This window comes from Manacus vitellinus, unplaced genomic scaffold (assembly GCF_001715985.3).
Source record: "Manacus vitellinus isolate BGI_N305 unplaced genomic scaffold, ASM171598v3 scaffold_3_pilon, whole genome shotgun sequence".
Taxonomy (NCBI): domain Eukaryota; kingdom Metazoa; phylum Chordata; class Aves; order Passeriformes; family Pipridae; genus Manacus; species Manacus vitellinus.
The window spans coordinates 40848081-40868757 of NW_021940535.1; the positions used below are offsets into that span (position 1 = coordinate 40848081).

General features: G+C 37.4%; 1 protein-coding gene across 7 annotated transcripts in view; it reads left to right on the plus strand.

The window, feature by feature from the left end:
- SVIL (supervillin) overlaps positions 1-20677 on the plus strand; it is a 108100-nt gene that overhangs the window by 78300 nt on the left and 9123 nt on the right. For 4 of the 7 annotated variants that reach the window (XM_018075310.3, XM_018075313.3, XM_018075314.3 and 1 more), the window contains 14 exons: positions 7091-7241; positions 9855-9932; positions 10015-10101; positions 11164-11341; positions 11576-11748; positions 12983-13138; positions 13894-14030; positions 14518-14665; positions 14782-14927; positions 15766-15941; positions 16042-16186; positions 16577-16853; positions 18511-18662; positions 19819-19924. In XM_018075310.3, coding sequence (XP_017930799.2) covers positions 7091-7241; positions 9855-9932; positions 10015-10101; positions 11164-11341; positions 11576-11748; positions 12983-13138; positions 13894-14030; positions 14518-14665; positions 14782-14927; positions 15766-15941; positions 16042-16186; positions 16577-16853; positions 18511-18662; positions 19819-19924 — 2110 coding nt within the window. Of the gene's footprint in view, positions 1-686; positions 765-1336; positions 1406-7090; positions 7242-9854; positions 9933-10014; positions 10102-11163; positions 11342-11575; positions 11749-12982; positions 13139-13893; positions 14031-14517; positions 14666-14781; positions 14928-15765; positions 15942-16041; positions 16187-16576; positions 16854-18510; positions 18663-19818; positions 19925-20677 lie in introns of all 7 variants that reach the window. The other 3 variants (XM_018075312.3, XM_018075311.3, XM_018075309.3) reach the window with 1 other exon arrangement.

Sequence of the window (20677 nt, forward strand, 5' to 3'; positions counted from 1 at the left end):
GATTAGGCTTCATTTTGAGCCACTCTAATGAGCTGTGTTTACCAATATTCTTTGCCATGTTCCACACTTGCTTTAACCTATAGAAAGGAAGAAGAATTATAGATGATAAAGCCATGTCTAATCAGCTTTGGGTAAGCCCAGCTCTGGGGCAGGGCTTATTTATAGGCTTTGTTTAGAATGGTGAACTCACCTTCACTGAGTAGTACTATGGGCTTAGCAATTCCTTCCAGATGGCATTTGGGTCTCCCAGTTTTAGTAAGCATTCTTTCCTTTCATCCAGAAAATAGATGGCTTGTTATTTAGCAGGGTCTGATTAAACTTCCAGCAGAATTATTCACATTGTTGTTGACATGGTTCATCCATTTAATGATGCATGAAAACATAGACATATAAAAATTATCAGCATATGAAAAGTGTATCTTCCAGCTGTACTGTTTCGTTCTGTGTTGAGTTGTAGTAATATTGTTACTAACTTGGATAATTCCTGCATGGAATGGTTTTGGTAAGTGTGCTGTTGTATTATGACAACATTTTTTATCTCTGGCTTTCCAATAGGGAAAACATTTCTAGAAGATTAAAAGATTAAGTAAGAAATTAGGGAAAGAGGAGTTATTTCTTCCCTATCTCCATTTCTGGTAGTTCAGTTCTTTTCTAATTCCTTTGCTTTGCTTCTGTCCTTGTCATAGGAACCTGTATATGCTTCTACTTACTCTCCTGTTATACCCGCTCTCCATAAATTTCATCCTTTTCTACCTATTAATCAGGTGAGCAAAAGTCTGCACAATTTAAATGCTCAACAATTTCAAGTAAGCACATTTTGAGTGTTTTCTTACATAGACAATTAATAATCCTCTTAACTCGTTAACCAGCTTAGTAAATGCAGCTTTAAAGAAACGTAGTGTTATGCCACTATGTTGTGTACTCTTCTTCAATATACATTCTACTGTTTCTCTAATGGTTGCTTTTCTAAAAATTCTATATCTATGTTAGACAATATTTGAGAAAGTAATAGAAGGAAACATTATTATATTTGTTATGATACTGAAAACTTGCAAGTTGTTAAAAAGGGTATATAAAAGGAGTAGTATGTAACTGCACAGCATTTATTTTAGAATAAAATGCTGTGTACTCTGACTTCCCTGTAAGTAATGTGCATATACAGTGTAAGACATAACATAATTTATTGACTGTAAAAAAACAAGCTACTTTTGTTCAGAGGTGACTTTCCTATAGTGTTTTTCCCTAGTCCCTGTGTAAAGGATTTTTGCCTTGGCACATCCTGCTTCTATTCTCTGACTGTCCCATCTTCCTGCTTCTCTCTCTTTCTTCCTTTAAGGTCTGTAGTACTAGTTTGAAAGAATCAAGCTCTCTGATTTCTGATGAACGTCATCCTTGGAGATGGAAGGTGAAATGCTCTATAAACTTTGTATTTAATTATTGGAGGGAGGAGTAAGACAGAAAATTACATTCAGGTCGAAGATACATATTTCCAAAGCAACTTGTGGCAGTAGAGTTAACTTTGTATTTACTTGGGAATAGAGTTCTGCTGCTGTTCAAGTAAATGTTAGAGAAGCTTCATGTGAAGTCTTCCTCAAAATCATGTCCATACCTCTGCAATTCCATCATAGACAATTTGAAGAACTTACGAAGAATTAATAGATAACGAGAAATATAAACTTTCTACATAACAAATTTGTCTCTGAGCAGAAGTACAATAGTAGATCTTGATCTGAGCAAACAGTACCTGATTCACATGATCAGAGGTAAAAATTGCAAAGGCAGGAGTGGGCAAAGAAACAAGCTGAAGAAAAACTCAAGAAAACAAGGAGAGTTCAGAGGAAGTTCTCAATAGATCTATGCAAATCTAATTCTGCTATATTACACCTCCTTGTCCCTTGCCTCCCAGCTCACATCTGTGGTTGTAGTACTACTAGGAATCCATTGGGTTCTTCATTCCCACACATACACAGTCTGTGTCACATGTGGGGAGCATTCTGACCAGTGTGTGTATAATGGCAGTGAATTCAAGGAGCAGATACTCACTGCTGGAATAGAGGATGGTGAGTACGGAAGGGGCTACTGGATATGCTATAAACATTTAGATGACTGATATTTACCATTTCCACATTCACTTTCATAGCTGTTTTTGAGTATGATCTTTTACTACAATTTTTTAAATTAAATATTAAATTTTGGACGAGTAACTGAAATGTGTTAGTATTACCTCTTCTCCATAAACTCTGGATTTAATATAGCTTATTATTTTTTTACTTCAGATCACCTGTTAATTTTGGTGTGACAGAGTTCACCAGCTTTATGTATCTAGAAGATAAACATATAGTCTAACTTAATGTCCCTCCAGTAATTAGGGGAGGTCCTTCAATGGGCTGTTCATTCCATCTGTCTTAAAAGGAAAACAGCCAAAAAGTGTTCATCTTTCCATTGACTGTGGTGAGATACATCCTGCCCCTTTACCAAGCTGCTTTCTTCTAGCACAGGGTGAAGGTACATGCAGATTTGTGTGGTTGTTTGGTTTTTTTCCTGGCACAATGAATCATTTTGTTATTTGTACCAAATATGAGTTGAGTGTGTTCTGTTTTGAACACACTTTTGAACAGAAAAGCACGTGTTTGCATTGGAGTTTTCTCCCCATGTTTGTCTTATAACAAGACCCATATAAAGTTGTGGAGGAAAACAATTCAGAGACTTTACGCTACTCATACAACTGCTGCAGTCTTCTGGTGCGTTTTTTTTTTGTCTTAGGAGCTTAAACTAGAGAAGTTACTTGTATCAAAAAGGAAATAGATGCTTTTTGGATTCTTCTTTTATATAATTTAAAAGATCGATTTAAAATGGAACCCTCTTTTGAAAAATACATTTTTTGTATTCATTCTTGGTTTGGACTCCCCCGGGTAGGAGCAGTCTTGATCTTCTACACAGAAAACCATGAATTATCTTAGTTCTTGTATTAAAAACCAAAACCAAACCCCTAAAGAGCACACTAGCATGCTAACAAACCACTTGCTCAGTTGTGTTCTTGTGACCTAAAAGGAACATGCTTGGACTAGAAGATTGTAGGGTACAAAATGGAGCATTGCCTAGATGTGGCCCCTTCCTTAGAATGAACTGACGTTGCAGAAGCAGTGCAGTGCCTGTGCATGCCCTCAAGAAATGTGTTGCAATGCTAGAAAAGACCAATATTATCATCCAACCTAACCAAGTAGTGGGAGAAAAGTAATCCCAGTTTCTAACTTTTCTTGCATTGAGTCTATAAATCCTTCTCAGACTTAAAACAGGAACTTTTAGAAAAATATGCAGTCTTTATTCTTAACTGTCAGCATAGAGAAAACTCCCTGCAATATTCAGTGATTTTTCATATGTAATTATTCTTGCTATGTAAAATGTAACTTTTAACCCTCTCTTCAGTGAAAATATATACTCATCTGATTTAATCTGAAGTAATTTTTTTTTTTTAATCTTGAAAAAATATTTCAGCCCTTTCCTGAAACCCTTCAAAATTGTCACGATCCTGGGCAGAAGCATGGAGGCTGGAAATGGATGAGCTATTGCAGTACAGATTATCTATTCAAAACAACTGTTCCATGGGACTTTTTCTCTCTCTTTTTCTGTCTTCATAATTTTCTGGGGTTTGCCTGTTTCCCTTTTCAAATAACATTTCTCTTAAAATCCTGATTTACCAGATTTTTCAGATACCCTTTTTTTCACCCATCTATATGATTATCTCTTCTTCATCTTCATCACTTTGTGTACGTTGGTGTCCTCATGAGGGTCTTCTCAGCAGAACTGCATCTCTTTTTTTCCCATGTTCATGAAAACATTTTAATCAAAGTTGGGATGAATCAGATCAGTGCATGGGTACTTTCTGTTCAGAAATAATTTTTCAGTCAGTTATCTAGTTTGCAGCCTGTAAGCTGCTCTGATATTTTTATATTGCTCAAAAAAACCCACCTCAGAATGTCATCTGTGATTAAGTCAAATATATTAAAGAAATCAGAGGTAACTGTGTTAATATATTTAATCACACTTGAGCTCATCAAACTTACCATTTTGATTAAACCTTTTTTCCATAATGCCATGTGGAATGGCATTAATTACGTGCCTGTGATTTGATTCTTCATTGATTGTCTTTGCAGCAGTCTTTTAGTGGATCTCTGGAACAACACAGCTTGTGTGACCTGTACCTACATACTTTAGTTTTACTTCTTCTAAATATTTTTTCCATCTAAGCTTTTGTCAGTCCTGTATATTTTCCCATTTTCAAAGGCTTTTTTAAAAATTCACTGCTTGTGTTTGTATTCCAATTATTTCACCTGAGACATCAATGAACACATGTATGTATTTTACATGATGAATTAGAATATTTCATTGAAAGTAACTACCTTTTTAATGAAAAAAAAAAACCACATTGAAGCTGTTTTATTCCTAAGTTTTATTTATTATTTTTATTCATTCTTTACATACTAATTCTTGTTTTTACTTTTTTACATTTGCAAATTTGAGATTCTCCTTTCATGTCTTACTTTTTTTTCCACTTGAAAATAAAATTTATACTTAAAAACTTCTTGAGTTTTAACTTTCTTGACATACTTTCTCCCAACTGGAATGTCCTTCAACCTATTCATTCCTTCACAAATGCTGCATGTGGTAATTGTGGAAGCTTTCTAAACTGCTCCCAACTAACTACCAGGTGTATTTTTGCTGAAGTTTCTTTTGACAGTTGCATTGGCTCATGTTAGCTTTCCAGCTATAGAAAAATCATTTTTTTATTTGACCATGACATATACCTCTGTTTTTCACCAGGATTGTTATGGGAAATTAAATGGGTTGGGGATTGCTTGGTATCTATTCACTTTACAATTTTTTAGTTCGTTTATTTATTTGTAGATTAAAGTGGGAGTCTTCATACATTAGGAAGAGATCTAATATGGAATTTCTCTGAATTGTGTAACATACACGTACAATCTGAGATTTTATTTTTTAAGAACTCCAAAGATGCTTTGCCCAATGGAACAGCTTGAAATCTTCCATTAAAAAAAAAAAAAAAGTTTGTTTTTGCTGTCAGACAGCTGCTCTCTTTTGTCCTTTGACACAGCTCCAGAATTACTCACAGTCTTTCTTGCAATTCAAGTGTGTAGTGATTAATACACACACTTTCCAGGTCTGCTTCTCCAGAATTTTCAGTAGCTCTGCAGACTCTGAGGATTCAGGTATTCACTGAAGACAAAATCCAAAATTAAACCCCTTGTAAGTTTAAAAAAAACCAAACCAAACAAAAAACAAAACCAAAACAAAACCAAATACATATGATTCTACTTCTTTCTCCCTCTCCCTCACTTCCCTTCGTATTGTAATGGAAGTCAGCACCCTTACTAAGTTAAAAGTATTAGTTTTGTGTATGAAATTTCCCTTGTGGTTTCATTAGGTATTTATTAATTTCCTGCCCAAGTCTCCTTTAGTATGTTGCTGTGGTTTTTTTCTGCCAACTGTTCATCCCAGAGGTGGCTGTGCTGACACTGGAATGGGTATAGACTTGGGGAAATGAAGATAAATACTTCAGTGTTTTTCTTTAAAGCATTCTGAGCCTTTGACAGATGAGGAAATGACACTGAAGAGACTTCCATGTTGTCATTTCTGTTGAACGTTTCCGAGTTCTAGGGAAAAATCACAGTTTTTAATCTTGATTATCATGGCTTGCAGTCATATTGTCTGGCTGCCCAGCGCTCTTTCCTGATAAATTGCAAGGAAGTTTTACTGCAGGAGGATGCAGAGATGTATGGAACTAGAGGGAAAGAGTGGAGACTCTCATGGTCCTAGTCCTTGTACAAGCTATTTTCTGGCTTGTCTTCACTCTTCTGGCTGATGGCTACTGATCCTGGTAAATGCTGAAAGCTATGAAATTCTATTTTAGTGTGTCCTCTGCAGTCACAATAGCTTTTATATAAAGTGACTTATTTATTTAGTCTATTTGATTTTTACGAAAATAAAAAATAAGTGGGTTTATATCTCTTTCTTGTATCTTGAAAGAAGAAGAATGTTTATGTTCACAAGCTTTTGTATACTTTTGTATTTTCCCTCTGTGGTTCCATGAGTTAGAGGTGTGTTAAAGCTTGAGATTTTAATTTTTTTTTTCAATTCTAGCAGCAAGGTTGTGAAGAAAAATGACGAATAACATACAATTTGAAAATAATTCTAGCGTTGATAGTCACTTGCACTAAAAATACTTTTACATCTGATTTCTATGCAGTGTAATCCCTAAAATGTTGCTACTTTTTTAAGATAAGTGCATTAAAGTAATATTTCTTTGGCCTGACATAGCTACAACAGAGTGTGTAAGTTCAGTTTCTTTCCTATTTAATGTACCATCATCAATCCTTTGAGTTAGGAGGGCACTAAGATAATTCACCTTCTGCTTCTGATCACTTAAGCTGTTGGCTGATAACCTCTAAAGCAAGCAAGGAAAGCTGAGGGTCACCTGGAAAAAAAAAAGGGTGCTGGTGATGATCACAGTCATTGGAAAAATATTTAGTAGAGCAAGCTGACATAGGAACTAAAGTGAGCAGCCTCTGGAGAGATAAAGCTGCTAATCCTGCCAGGAGAATTGAGTTACTGTGAGAGACTGATTCAGAAGTCACGCACTGAAGTTACACCATTTCATTGCTGTTCCCTGTGCCACCTGCAGATTTGCACACTCAAAAACATCTGCTCAGTGTCAGTTTAGTGATCTCACCTGTGTAGCGAGTCATGCTTCAAAAGAACGAGGTCTGAAAAATTCTATCATTTGCAGAGTGAATGGTTTGTTTTGCTTAGAGGGGGACCATTTGCCCTGGCTGGTAGGTTCAAGAAAAGGTCAAAGAGCACAGACCAAAACCTCATAGTCACATTGTGATGGGGCAGCAAGACAGTAAAGCATCTGAGGGTCACTAAGATGTGTCTGTGACTTCACTTCAGTAGCTTGTTCTCCTTCTCCTTCCCTCTGCATCTGGCAGTTGAAATGTTCAGCCAGTCTTTAGCTGTATCCTGGTTATTTATCTTATTTTTAAACACCTGTTTCTCTCTTTCCCCAAAAAAGCAAAGAATGGCAGATAACCAGGAGAGTCAAATGACCATTGAGGAAAGGAAACACCTGATTACAGCTCGAGAAGAAGCCTGGAAGTCCAAGGGTAAAGGAGCAGCCAATGACTCCACACAGTTCACTGTAGCTGGCCGAATGGTAAAAAAAGGTCAGTGATGAAATGATCCCAGTATAAATAAGACACCTCTTATCTGTCTAGTCAAAATAAAGTCAGGCTAAAGCTATGCAGAAACAGTATCTGTGTTTAGCAAGAGGAGGATTGTTTGTCTTCAGCTGAATATCATGTCATGAGGCTGTTCACTTTAGTTTCTTGTGGCCCTCATATTGATCTATTTTGTTCTGCACTATTACACTGCCATCCAGTTATTATGGGGCTCTGACTGGTGGAAGTCTATCACTTGAACAGGGATATATGTTTTGTTTCTCCTTCTAATACAACCCAGATGGCATAGTTGGATTATTCTTTCTTATTTATCCTTCCTTTGAAAACCCAGCTGCACTGCCTAGAGAATAATTGTGAAATCTAGTTGTTGCTATTGCTGGCACTTCCCCCACTCTTAGGAACACTGGGAATATTTAGCAAACGAGTGTTATTTTTATGGATGCTGTCTTGTACAACAACTTGCAGTGCTGTGTTTGGCTGAAGAAATCACTGAACAGATTCTCTGGTTCTACATAGAACCAGGAAATAGAAATGGCAAGGGAGCAGTGTTGACTTTTTTTTTAATCGGTTGAATTCAGTCACTTTTTCAAGACCTAATCGTTCTTCTGAATTGGGCAGGAGTCTCTGAAGGCTGCACATGGTAGAAATGTAGCTGTTCTCACAGTGCTCTTGGGAAGATGATAGGTTTGGGAAGAAGGCACTTAAACTGACCTCTTGTGCTTAATGAATACTAGATTTTGTTTTGTTACAAAACAAACATTGGTTATTAAACACAACAACAATGAACCTTGAGTTAAATGACAACCATCAAAAAAAAAAATCATTGTAGAGCGAAGGCAATATTGCAACAGGAGTAACTGTTTGCAATCCAAGCCACATTCTGTTGGCAGATAAACAAGTACACAGTATTAGGAATTACATCTATTAGTAATCTTTTAGCTGCTGCTTACATTGTTTTGCTGCTAGAAACACCAGTATTCAGTGTGTAAAGAGTAACCTACTTTGGAGGGTCACTAAGAAAAACTGTTCAGTTGTCCACAGACTTGCTTTTTGAGATTTTTTTCTTTTTTTTTTCCCCAAATATATTGGTCTTTGGAAAGGAATAGAAGGTGATAGCATTGTTCTTCTTAATGGGAAAAAAATTACCTTGCAAGGGTCTCTTTAGGTGCTATGATCATTCTTTTGAGGAAGCAAAGTAACACAATGACAGTGGCATTAAAAAAAGTACCCCAAGTGGGATTTTAGTTACAAGTGTGTTGTTTTTAGAGCCTGAAAGAATAAATTATCATGATGAGTTTTTAATTTAAGAGGCTATGAGAAAGAAATGCAAAATTACATATTCGTTATATGCATGTGCACAGATGCTGTATTTTAATTGCTTCTTATGGCTGAAAATTTTTCAGTCCTAATTGGAAGGTCATCCTTTACTAAGCAGTTCTCCATGTGGTTGTTGTGGATTAAGTCCTGGTAGAGCTGCTTAAGAGCTGTGTCCTCTCAAGTATGTCTTGATGGAGGCTTTACCCATTGACTTAAAACCTGCTGGAACTTTAAAAATCTTAGGTAGAAGGGAGAAAAATTGCTTGTGGAAAAGCTACCCAGTTATATTCTAAATCTATCTTAGTGTTTGACAAGTAGGACTTGCAGTAAAGATAGTGGAAACATGGTTAGTATATGTTGTCCCAGCACAACACTGGTTTAATCTGATCAAAATAACTAAAGGCTTAAACTTACATGGCTCAGTAATTAGTAAGTTATAGCTAAGTGGAAAACAGATATTAGAGAAAGGTGTAAATGTCTGTTCCCCCATTTACTGAAAGTCTAGGCAACAAGAGTTAATAGATGCAATTCGTTCCTTTGGTATGCTTTTCTACCTAATAAAATCCATGAATCCTATAGAGTGCCATTTCTATTACTAGAGCAACATAGATTCACATGAAAAGAACTAAACAAAAATCATCGTATTTTATCCACTGGGTCCAGGATTAATTGCTTTATGATAGTTACTGAAAAGGGTGGAGGAGAGTCCAACAAAAGGAGTGCTTAATATGATGGGAACTCTGACTTCCATTTCTGCTTCCATTTCCATGTTTTCTCAAAACTGCATCCTGCCACATGTATTAATAGGGATGCATTGAAATTTAAAAAAGGTGGTGAGGACACAGTGGAGGTGAAGGTGCCAAACAAGATCTTGGTAGTTTCCTTGCTAACCATATCTTTTTGTTCAGAACACTTGCATGTTTTTAAAATGTGGCTTGTGGTAGAACTGGAATCCAAGATGTAGACCAAGTGAACTGCTAATATCTTGAAAAGGTTAAAATTACTGTATTCAAGAGAATGCTTCTATTTTGTGGACACTTGGAATTGAAACTTTGTTCTTGTGAATGGGGTGGTTTCTGAGGCTGCTGTTGACTAAAGGAGCAGGTAGGGCAGTGCACTCTACCATCTCTAATACAGTGATTAGGGAGGCTGGGGAAATATTCCAGACTATAGGAAGTGTCCAGGCTCATCTGCTTTCCCTAAATAGCTTCCCTGTCATCACTGCTGAGAACATGGGCTGAAGTCACAACTGCATTTCTTATGTTCTCTGTTCCTACACAGGCCTGGCTTCTCCAAGTGCTCTAACATCAGTAGCATCCCCATACAGTAACCGGCAGAAGTCTACAAAGCCCTTGGAAGGTAAGGAATAAAAATGACTGAGATAAGTCCAGGCTTTTTTACTTTCTGTCAATTAACAGGTTTTACTTTCTGGTTTGCTTAGAAATTGAAGCCAGGCCTGATATGCAATTGGAATCAGATATGAAGCTTGACAAGTTGGAATCGTTCTTGGGAAGGCTGAATAACAAAGGTTGGTAGAGTTATCAAAGGTGGCAGTGTATCCACTCTGACTTCAGTAAATGGATTAAAGTACCTCTTAGTTAAAATATCTGGTAACAGAAACTGAATATTTCTTTTTTCAGACTACACTTACTGATCACTTGCTTTATTTTTGTGATTCAGTCTTTACTAAATTTTAAGAAGAAAAGCGTTTCTCTATTGTATTACAAATGTACAATAGAGTAAATCACAAATGCCAGAATAACTTTCTTATTTCTCTACATGTGATGTACACATCCTTCTTGAGAGCAAAATTTCTTAAAGCCACACAGCCAGTCTAAACCATATTGCCATATAGTGAAACAGCTTTAAATGTAGTTTAGTGTTATTAAAATCAAGATAGGACACTAAGCTGCTCCAAGCACAATTCATTCACCTTCCTGCTTTTTTGAAAACTGACTTCTATAGCAGTTCTTCAGCTTCCTTGTACAGCTTGTTTGCTATTTATGAAGCTGTCTAGAGTTCTCCAGTGTTTCTATTTCATATGTCTGTCCTCCATTTGTAAGACAAAAAACCTTTTGTAATTCGTAATGTGTCAGATACCATAAACAAATGCGTTCACATTTCAGCAGAGGAGGCACTAGTGTAGAATAATGACTCTGCCATACTCACTAGTCTGAAGTAGTGACTTTTCCACTTGTAGTTCTAGTAGATCTTTTCAAAGGAAGGAATCATATGGTTGGATGCAAGATGGAATATAGAAGAAGTTAAAATGCTTATATCATCCTACCAAAACAACTCATTTTTTATAGTGCCCAAATTTTTCATTAAGCCATATTTCCCAAGCATTTTTGTATAATGATTATTGCATATGAGTAGCAGTTACACTGTTTTGATATTCTTTACCAACACTTTTCTACCATGAGTTAAAAAAAAAACACACACACACACAAAAAAACCAACAAAAACCAAAACACCACGACCCCTTCAAAAAAATCCCCACTCCAACACTACCAAACAAGGTATGTTTACCTTTCCTAGAGTTAGAAACTCTAGTATGATTATTACTGGGTAAGGTGTTTCTTTCCTGCAGTTGCTGGGATGCAAGAGACAGTGCTGACAGTTACAGGAAGATCCGTGAAAGAGGTGATGAAGCTGGATGATGATGAAACATTTTCCAAATTCTATCGCCATGTGGATTTCCCTTCTTCCTCAGTGCCTTTGGACCTTGATGAGGACTTTGATGCCATCTTTGATCCTTATGCACCAAAGTAAGAACTACTTTTTTCCCCATTGTTTTGAATGCAGACATAGGACCAGTGCTCAATGTTCAGCTCTAAGCCATCATGTAGGTAGGTGTCTTAGTACTGGGCATGGCCATTTCTTCTGCATATTCCTGAAATCACGCTCCCACATGAACTGAGGAACTGATCCTGATGTCTTGTCATTAGATGATTCTCCCTAGAAAAATTACCTGATGGTTATAAACACTGCTTGTTTTTCAGGTTGATATCTTCTGTAGCAGAGCACAAACGTGCAGTTAGGCCTACACGCAGAGTCCAGTCCTCAAGAAACCCACTGAAAATGCTGGCAGCAAGACAAGATATTCTTCATGAATACACTGAACAAAGACTGAATGTTGCCTTCATGGAGTCAAAGAGAATGAAAGTAGAAAAAAGTAAGCTAGAAGGGTGATTTGTACAAAACACCATCTTGCTATTTTAATTAAAAGTGAACCAAAATATCCCAACACAAAAGCCAGAAATGAAGGAATGGAACGTACTCTCTGAGTGGCAATAAACTGATTGAAGTCCAAGGTTGAATGTAGACGGTCTAGGAGGTCTGCAGAGAAGGGTCTGTGTGACTTCCTCAGGGAAAGCTACCTACAACCCCCTCCTGCGTGTAGGTTTAATTATTTATTTTTAGCACAGTCACCTTGTGCAGAGAGAGAGAGAGAGTGTGCCACAGTGCCTGCAGGGTGAGGACAGGAGATCAAGGAAAGCAGATCCAATGTTACGTTATGCTGGGGCAAGAGCTGGCAAGAATAGATGAACTTTTGTTCAGGTACACTGGCCTCAATTTTGGGTCCTAATTTTCTCTCAGAAACTAGAATTAGCCTTCTTGACTCCTAAAGAGTAATTTCCATAGAGGATCAGGGCTTTGTGTTTTACTTGTGACATTGCTTTCTCCTGACAACCAGGAAGACAGCAAAAGACATTATTGTAAGATTTATTCAAAGGTTTGTCAAGCCACTCTTACCATTTGGGGTACAAGTTTTCCTTATTACATTTGAATAAAGAAAGATCATCTTTAAACATTGACTGTATTGATGAAAATGCTAATTATGTGTGTAATACTTTCTTGCCATCTCATGAGAACCATTTCCCTGAGTTATAAATTCATGAAGTGCTTTGTCTTTGGTTGAGCAACAAGCAGAAGTAGCCAAGAATTTGGGCTTTACGTTTACAGTAAAACATGACTAAGACTTTGAACTGCAAATGGCTCTTGCATCACACTGTCTGAGCCAAATTTTAAGGGAATATCAGTTAATTAGCCTTGAATCTCTGCTGTCTTTTATTATTAATGACTTATAAGGCATTGAAGATCTACACAGTACTTCACAAAACATTGGGTAAGACATGTTTCCTAACAGAGTTGGTGTTTCTGCCAAATAACATAATTCCGATGCCAACTCTTGGATGATATCTAGAAACTTAGGTAATCCTAAACCCATAAACCTTTTGGGCTAGTGGTTAATCTGAGTTCAACTTGGTTTTGCTGTTTCTATTGATAAGAAGAAAAGCTGGAAATAATGGACAGAAATTATTTTCTTAATGCAACACCCAATTTTTTAATATAATTTTGTCCTTTTTGTGTGTGTGTCTTTCCTCCAACTTCTTTTTATGTACAAGTGTCTACAAACTCAAATTTCTCAGAAGTAGCACTTGCTGGCCTGGCAAGCAAAGAGAACTTCAGCAACATTAGCCTGCGGAGTGTTAATCTAACAGAGCAAAACTCTAACAACAGTGCTGTGCCATACAAGAAGCTAATGCTCCTGCAAATTAAAGGTACGCTGCAACTGCTTTTACTTTCCATAAATAATAGACTGAATGTAACATGTGGGAGTTGCTACCACAGTTGGATGTTTAGCTTGCTCTAGATCTTCAGCTCAAGATTTCTGTCCAAAACTTAAAAGAATAAGTGACAACTGCGTGACTGAAGTTAAACCTTACAAATAAGTTTGCTTTGTGCCACTGGTGTGTGTCTTCCAGGGAGAAAAACACAGTATTTCAGAAATTCTAGCCATCTCCTATGGAAATTTTTTAACTGTCCCACTCTTCCAGTGCTCAGTATAACTCGGAAGTGACATGACAGTGTTCTTGCTCCACTTCCCCTTACAGTGCGTAGTAATGTATCTGATTCTGCAGAAATAATAGCTACTATTTTGGCAAAGTAAAATTCCTAACACCTTTTACTGCCTACGGATACTCTGTCATAGCCTCACTTAAGCAAATGTAAAGGGTTCTGGAATTTTGCTGCTGTCTGCCATTTACTTAATTCATTTCTTTCCAGAAGGACACAGAGTTGTTAAACCAAGAACAGGAAATAATAGAAATATTAGTTGATAGGAGACAAATTATTTTGTTTTCTATGAGTAAACTCTTTTTTCACAGTAGTAGTCTTTTAATTCTTCTTTAACAGTCTGTTTCCATATATTTTGCTAAATGTGCTGGGGTTGTTTGTATTTCATTGAAAACAAATTAGATCTTGGCACCAGATAGTAGTAGTTGAAGGAATAAAATTAACTTTATTTTCTCTTTAGGAAGAAGACATGTTCAAACAAGATTAGTTGAACCTAGAGCCTCATCACTGAACAGTGGAGACTGTTTCCTGTTGTTAACTCCACATTTATGTTTCTTATGGGTAGGAGAGTTTGCAAATGTCATAGAAAAAGCAAAGGTCAGTACTATTTTGGGGGTTTATTATTTATTTTTAGAACTCTTGCAGTATATTTCTCTTTGATCAATCCTTGGTGGCAGTTCTCTCAAAAAGTGGCATGTAACTGATAGTCCATGACAGGTAGATATGCAGGATTTCTGAAAATATGTTTTAGCCCATGCACTGAATGAAAGCTGATGTAGGAGCATGTAGGTTGTGAAGCTGCAAGAGAAAAGAGGATATCCTCAGGATACAGATTTGGACTCAAACAAAAATAGTCTGAATTGCAGGATGTCCTTTTTATTCCCATGTTCATTGAGATCAGGTCTTGTTTTAAGGTAAATGGAAGAATGAATGCATTTCTGTAACTTTTTTTCCAGTGTCTGTTTATTTAGTGCAACAAATAATAACCATTTCTTCTGTTATTTGCTCTATTATATCCCATTTGTACTGCACAAGAATTCTAAAGACTTAAGCAATCCTCTTCAGATAATTGTTAATCTCTTAGGCTTCAGAACTTGCAACTTTAATTCAGACAAAGAGGGAACTTGGCTGTAGAGCTTCTTATATACAAACTATAGAAGAAGGAATAAATACCCATACCCATGCAGCCAAAGACTTCTGGAAACTCCTTGGTGGACAGACAAATTACCAGTGTAAGCATTCTTATAGTTACAATATCTGATGTTCTATCACAGTAAAACAGTTGAGTCAGTTCTGTTTAGTAAAAGATGTTAATTCTTTTATTATTTTTGACAATCTTTTCCTTAAGCTGCTGGAAGTCCTGAAGAAGATGAAATGTATGAAGCTGCAATAATAGAAACAAATTGCATTTACCGCCTTGTAGAAGATAAGCTCATTCCTGAGGATGACTACTGGGGAAAGGTGCCAAAATGCACCCTGCTACAACCAAAAGAGGTATTGTGCCACTTACTGCTCCTGTGGTAAGTGCAGGAACATGTAGCTGATAATGACTTTCAGTAACTGCAAATGTTCATGGAGAGGATCACTGAAAATTGGGTCCTCCGTACTTCTGAAAGGCTTCTGAACACTTTGCTGTCTAGAGTGTGCTACAGGTTTCAAGAAATTTGATCATGTTATCTTTAAAGTGAAATACCATTTTAGGAGGTGTAAACATTTTTGTCAACAGTGGCTCACTCCAGAATCATGAAGTGCAAAACAGGTAGCACTTCAGAAAAACAAAACAAAATAAAACCCTGTTTTTATTTCTATCCTTAGCAGACTTTTCCCTTTCAAACAACCATTTCACCCATCTAAGTCAGAATCAGAGCAGATTTCTAAACTAAAGACACAATGCATTTTCTTGAAAGTATTGAGTCACTGCCTGTTTGCTGAGCCAGTTACCCATGTTGTGCTCTGTCAGCCTTTCCTGGCTGCAGGACAAGGCATAGGTCAAAATGTCAGGGAAAGCTGCTGTAACCAGACAGCAATCAGTCATGCAATGGAATCAGGTTTTTAGCAATAAGAGCTCTCTGATCTGCTAGTGACTTAGCTGCCACCTAAAGATACACCTCACAGCATTCCCCATACTTGCTTCCAATCATCCTCAGCAATTAGACATCACCGTACAGACCACTGCCCTGTCCATACTTGCAGTGCAGTGCTACTTGTTAGTGTCCTGCAGAAACTCACATATTTGGAGGAATTTGTGTTCAGCACAAGGAAACTGGACGATCAGGGTATCACCTAACCTAATGGTAGGTTGTTGGTGTTTTATATTTGGTTTGGTTTTTAGGTGCTGGTGTTTGATTTTGGCAGTGAAGTATATGTATGGCATGGAAAGGAAGTTACTTTAGCACAGAGAAAAGTGGCATTCCAGCTGGCAAAACACTTGTGGAATGGCACCTTTGACTACTCCAATTGTGACATAAATCCTCTGGATCCAGGAGAATGCAATCCCCTTATACCCAGGTATTGTAACTTAAATTTATTCTCATTGCAGATACCTAGTTTTCTTGTCCTTTTTTCACAGTGTTTAATTTGATTCTATGTCTTTTGTTCCCTTGTACAGAAAGGGACAAGGACGCCCAGACTGGGCTGTGTTTGGCAGACTCACAGAACATAACGAGACCATACTGTTCAAAGAAAAATTTCTTGACTGGACAGAACTGAAGAAACTCAATGAGAAGAATTCTAGTGAATCCCTTCACCAGAAGGTGCATATAATAAACATGCTAGGTATTTCAAACTAGGTGACTTAGCTGGGATAAAAGCCAGGGAAGCTTGTTCTCAAGGAATCCAGAGCACATTTATTATCTTGTGAGCTTTGACCTAGGGGTCAGAGCATCACCTCCTACAGTGAACCCCTAGAGTTGCTTTATATTATTATTATTTATATAGTATTATATATATAAATATATATATATAAAAAACAATTAATTAATTAATTCTATATGAGCCAGGCAGTTCAATGAATGCTGCCAAGGTGGCTTTGACAAGATACTAAAGTACTGAAATATTCAGAAGTCAAACTGGTTGACTGGAACGGTGGGGTAAGAAGAAAAAAAGCTATGTTCAAAGAAATCTCTCCTTTGTGTTTTTGACAGGAAGAATCCAGATCTGACTCTAAACCATATGATGTCATGTTAATGGTACCTGTGCCTCAAACAACTGTAGGCACTGTCTTGGATGGAATGAATATTGGCCGGGGCTATGGACTTGTAGAAGGAGAAGATGGGAGGCAGTTTGAAATTATCACTGCATCTGTGGATGTCTGGCACATTCTGGAATTTGACTACAGTAGACTACCTAAGCAAAGCATAGGGCAATTCCATGAGGGAGACACATATGTGGTGAAGTGGAAGTACATGGTGAGCACTACAGGTTAGTGAACAATTCCATTTCATCCTGCTGAAACATGGAGAAGTGCAACTAAAACTGCTGCTCCTAGTGGTGAAATCCAGACCTAGACTTCTTTGGATAAGAGGCTGTTTTAAAGGTTGGGGCTGATAATTTAGCCTTCCTAGGCCATAAGAAGTGGAACTTCTTATTTTATTTTGTTAAAAGAAAGCAATAGAAAAAAAAAGTAGTTGTTTTTCATACATCAGATGTAATGCTGTCCATCTCTGCTTTTGCCCAGCATTGTGGTGTACACATTCACAGGACAGCTTATTAAGCCAGAATTGTGTCCACAGCTTAACACCAAAATAACAAGGCAGCTGGACTAATGACAGTGGTCTGAATGTCTTGCAAGAGACATAGGCTTAGTAACAAGGAACGCCTTTGCTGGATAGTTGAGATAGGTAACAATGACAGGAAAAGCTCTTGCCAACCCATTGCCCTTGCTGTCCCTTTTGCTGTTGCTGGAAACCTTTTGCTGTGGGTTTCAGGCTCAGCAGTGTTCTGACAAAGAGCCTGAGTGCAGCAGGTAAAGGCTGAGAATCAGTCAGCTCAGGAAGCCCGTTGGAACTTGCCCTTCTGACAGTAAACTAAGAATAGGTGGCTTTTGTGGTAAATTAAATAGAAATAGTCTAAAAATGATTGTTGGAAATAGAAGTATATTAAAATCAATTGAAAGCAGTGTAACAGTTATACAGCTTCAGGCTTTTAGCCAAAAACCGTAGGTAGGTCTTAGTCAAGATCGTTGAGTTCAGATACTGGCAAATCCAAGAAAAACATGAAAGCTTGTAAGTCTTGGGAGAAGTTCACTAATACTGAACTGTAAACAGACTTCTAAGCCAAATGGATGAAAACATATTCCATCACTCCAAAACAGAATAAATTTTTATGTAGGAGGCAGTACTTTTATGAGCTGAATGTACAGATAGGAGTGAAAACCGTAAATTTTAGAAGTGAGTAGTGGTTTGAATATTCTCAACTTGAAAAAAACAGGATACTTTCTCCTAAGTGTTTCAGTTGGATGCTGCTCAGCACTGCTGGAATCAAGACAGAAGTTTTAATACTTTTTTAAGAATCTGTTTTAAAACTCTTAGCTTTTCTTAAAGCTTTGGTTTAGTTATATCCGTTTATTCCTTATTCACTGGAAAGAGTGAAATATTCCATAATTGGTTGTATTGTTGAACTTCATTTACTGTAAACATTATTTGTTTATCATAATAACTAAATACTGATCTTTAAAAAAAAAAAAAAGTTGCTGTTTTCCTGCTGCCAAGGAACAGTGTGTAATGTGGAAAATGAGCCATAATGCACTCTTCTGGTAATATAACTGGACATACCATTTCACATGCAAATTGGCTCAAGTGCTGTCAGTTATTTTTCTCCAGATAGTACCAATCTTTCTATATCTCTTTCTCCTGCCAACAGAGGCTTCTCTGCCTGGGGGGCTCACATCCACCTGAGGAGACAATGCCAACTCTGCATGGGGACACACTGGCTTGGAGGCTTAATGTTCCTCCAACTGGACATTTTATCTTCCCTGTTCTGGATGGGATAGTGCTGAGCTGGCAGATGAGATTAAACCATGTGCTGTTTAAACCTATAGCCAGCATACTTTCTTCAGCATGTGCTTTCTGTTTCACAGTTGGAAGCAGACAAAAAGGAGAGCAACAAGTAAGGGCTGTTGGAAAAGAGAAATGTGTATATTTCTTTTGGCAAGGAAGGCACTCCACAGTGAGTGAAAAAGGAACATCGGCACTGATGACAGTGGAACTCGATGAAGAGAGAGGAGCACAGGTGAGCTTTCTAGGTGGCAGAACTGGTAAGATTTGCCTTCCCAGGTAGCCACTAATGGTAAATGGAAATTGTCTTTTTTGGCGTCCTCCCTTTCTGTAAAGGTGTTCTTGCCATTACAAATAGTCAGACCTCAGAATTACTTTTGGCGTTACTCCAACTGCCAGAGACATGTAAGCTCCTTTATGGATTGTCATTCCCAAATCTCACTTCTAAAGATTATACTTCTGAGAAAGGCTGAAGGAGGTCTTCTCTCCTTTCAGGAATATGTGAAGCACATATTCATGCCTTCAGTTCAAGTACATGTTCAGATAACAGAACTGTCTTCCTAGTGCTGAGAGGAAGCACTTTCTGCAGGCCAAGACCAAAAAATTAATTTGAAATTTTTAATTTGTTTACTCTGTAATTAGACATAAATGGCCTTGTTTTTTATAGATTCTAACAAATGCAGATGCAGCTAGTTTGAAGCCAAGAGGACAGGCTAGCTTTCTTTGTCTTTAGGCAGACTTGGGCTATACTGTGGCTTCACCATTACCAGCATCCGAGGTGGGAGGTTTAAAGTTAGTTCCTATACCTTGATCATGCTGTAATTACTTTTTTTAACAGCAGTGTAGACATGACCAGCAAGACAGGAGTTCATAGAATAGAAATGTAAATGCCCTTGTTCAAGAGCGAGTCTCTGCAACAAAGCTGATGGAGCAATTTGCCATGTCAGTGTCATACTCAAAATACAACATTTAGTGAGCAGATAACGTGCACGTTGTCACAGGAACCAGTTTTACAGCAAATTTTGAACCCATTTCAGTTCCTCAGTTACCTCTGTAATGGTTTCAAAGAACATCAGTGAAGGTGGACCAGTTCTATAAAGAGTTCAAATAATGGTTGGAGTTTAAACCAATCTAAATCAAAGTTTAGTTGGTATTCCTTATCCTCTGAAACTCTTGATTGTTGGATTCTAGCTAGAAGTTTCTTTTAATATGCAGGTCACATATGAAACCCATTGCATGCTGATATATGGTAATTTAAACAATAGTCAGCAGTTTTAAAGCAAAAGGAAAGCCATAACTATATAATTTTTAATAATCCATAGAGTCTAGTTTTTCTGAGTCTGTATACTTGCTTCATTTTTCTAATGAAAAGTGGTGCTTTCAATTTCCAGGTACAAGTGCTTCAAGGGAAAGAACCCCCATGCTTCCTGCAGTGCTTCCAAGGAGGGATGATTGTGCATGCTGGAAGAAGGGAAGAGGAAGAAGAAAATGCACAAAGTAAATTATTGTTAGTTAAGAGCTTCTGCCCCAAAATCCTTTTTTAGATATTGTGGAGGGCTTTGAATTCAGTCTCAACTACCATACCCTGTAGAAAGAGGAAATTAATGCCATGAAACTCCTAAGACAGCTTTGCAATGCTTTGTTTCAAGGTAGTCTGTTTCTTCTTTGAACATAGAAAGATTGTATTGGTGCACATATAAATTGTTCTAGTTGGTTTCTAATTAAGCTAAGTACCTGTTTGCTTTAAAATGTATTCTTTTTTACATAGTCTGGGGGGGAAAAAAGGTGTTTTTATGAGCAGTTCTTCTACTCCAAGGAAAGCTCTAAGCTTTTGTTACCCAGTCACTCCTTTTTGTAACATATTCCTTGAATGCTATAGTTGAGGTAGGAGAATTTCAATGCAAGTGTAGCTTGGACATGTTCCAGTTTGCACCTGAATGTGACCTTCTGTGCCTAAGGTGCAGAGGGGAAGAGGAGCTGATAGGAATACTGTATTTGTCTTCCTTTTCCCCCCTTATGAAACAGCAGAACTTGACTGTATTGCTCTGTTAAGCTCTTCAGCTCTCATTACTTGTACTCTTGTAGCAAGGTTTCAGAAGGCATCTTTTCTGTACTGGGGTTTCTCAAGTAGTGTTAGCCAAACCTGGTGCTTAGCTAGTTTGTTCTGTGACCATGTAGGTAATGCAGTAGGTGAAATTCATCCAGTGTGAGAACAGCTGTTCCAGAGGAGAGGGTTTGAATTTTCAATGC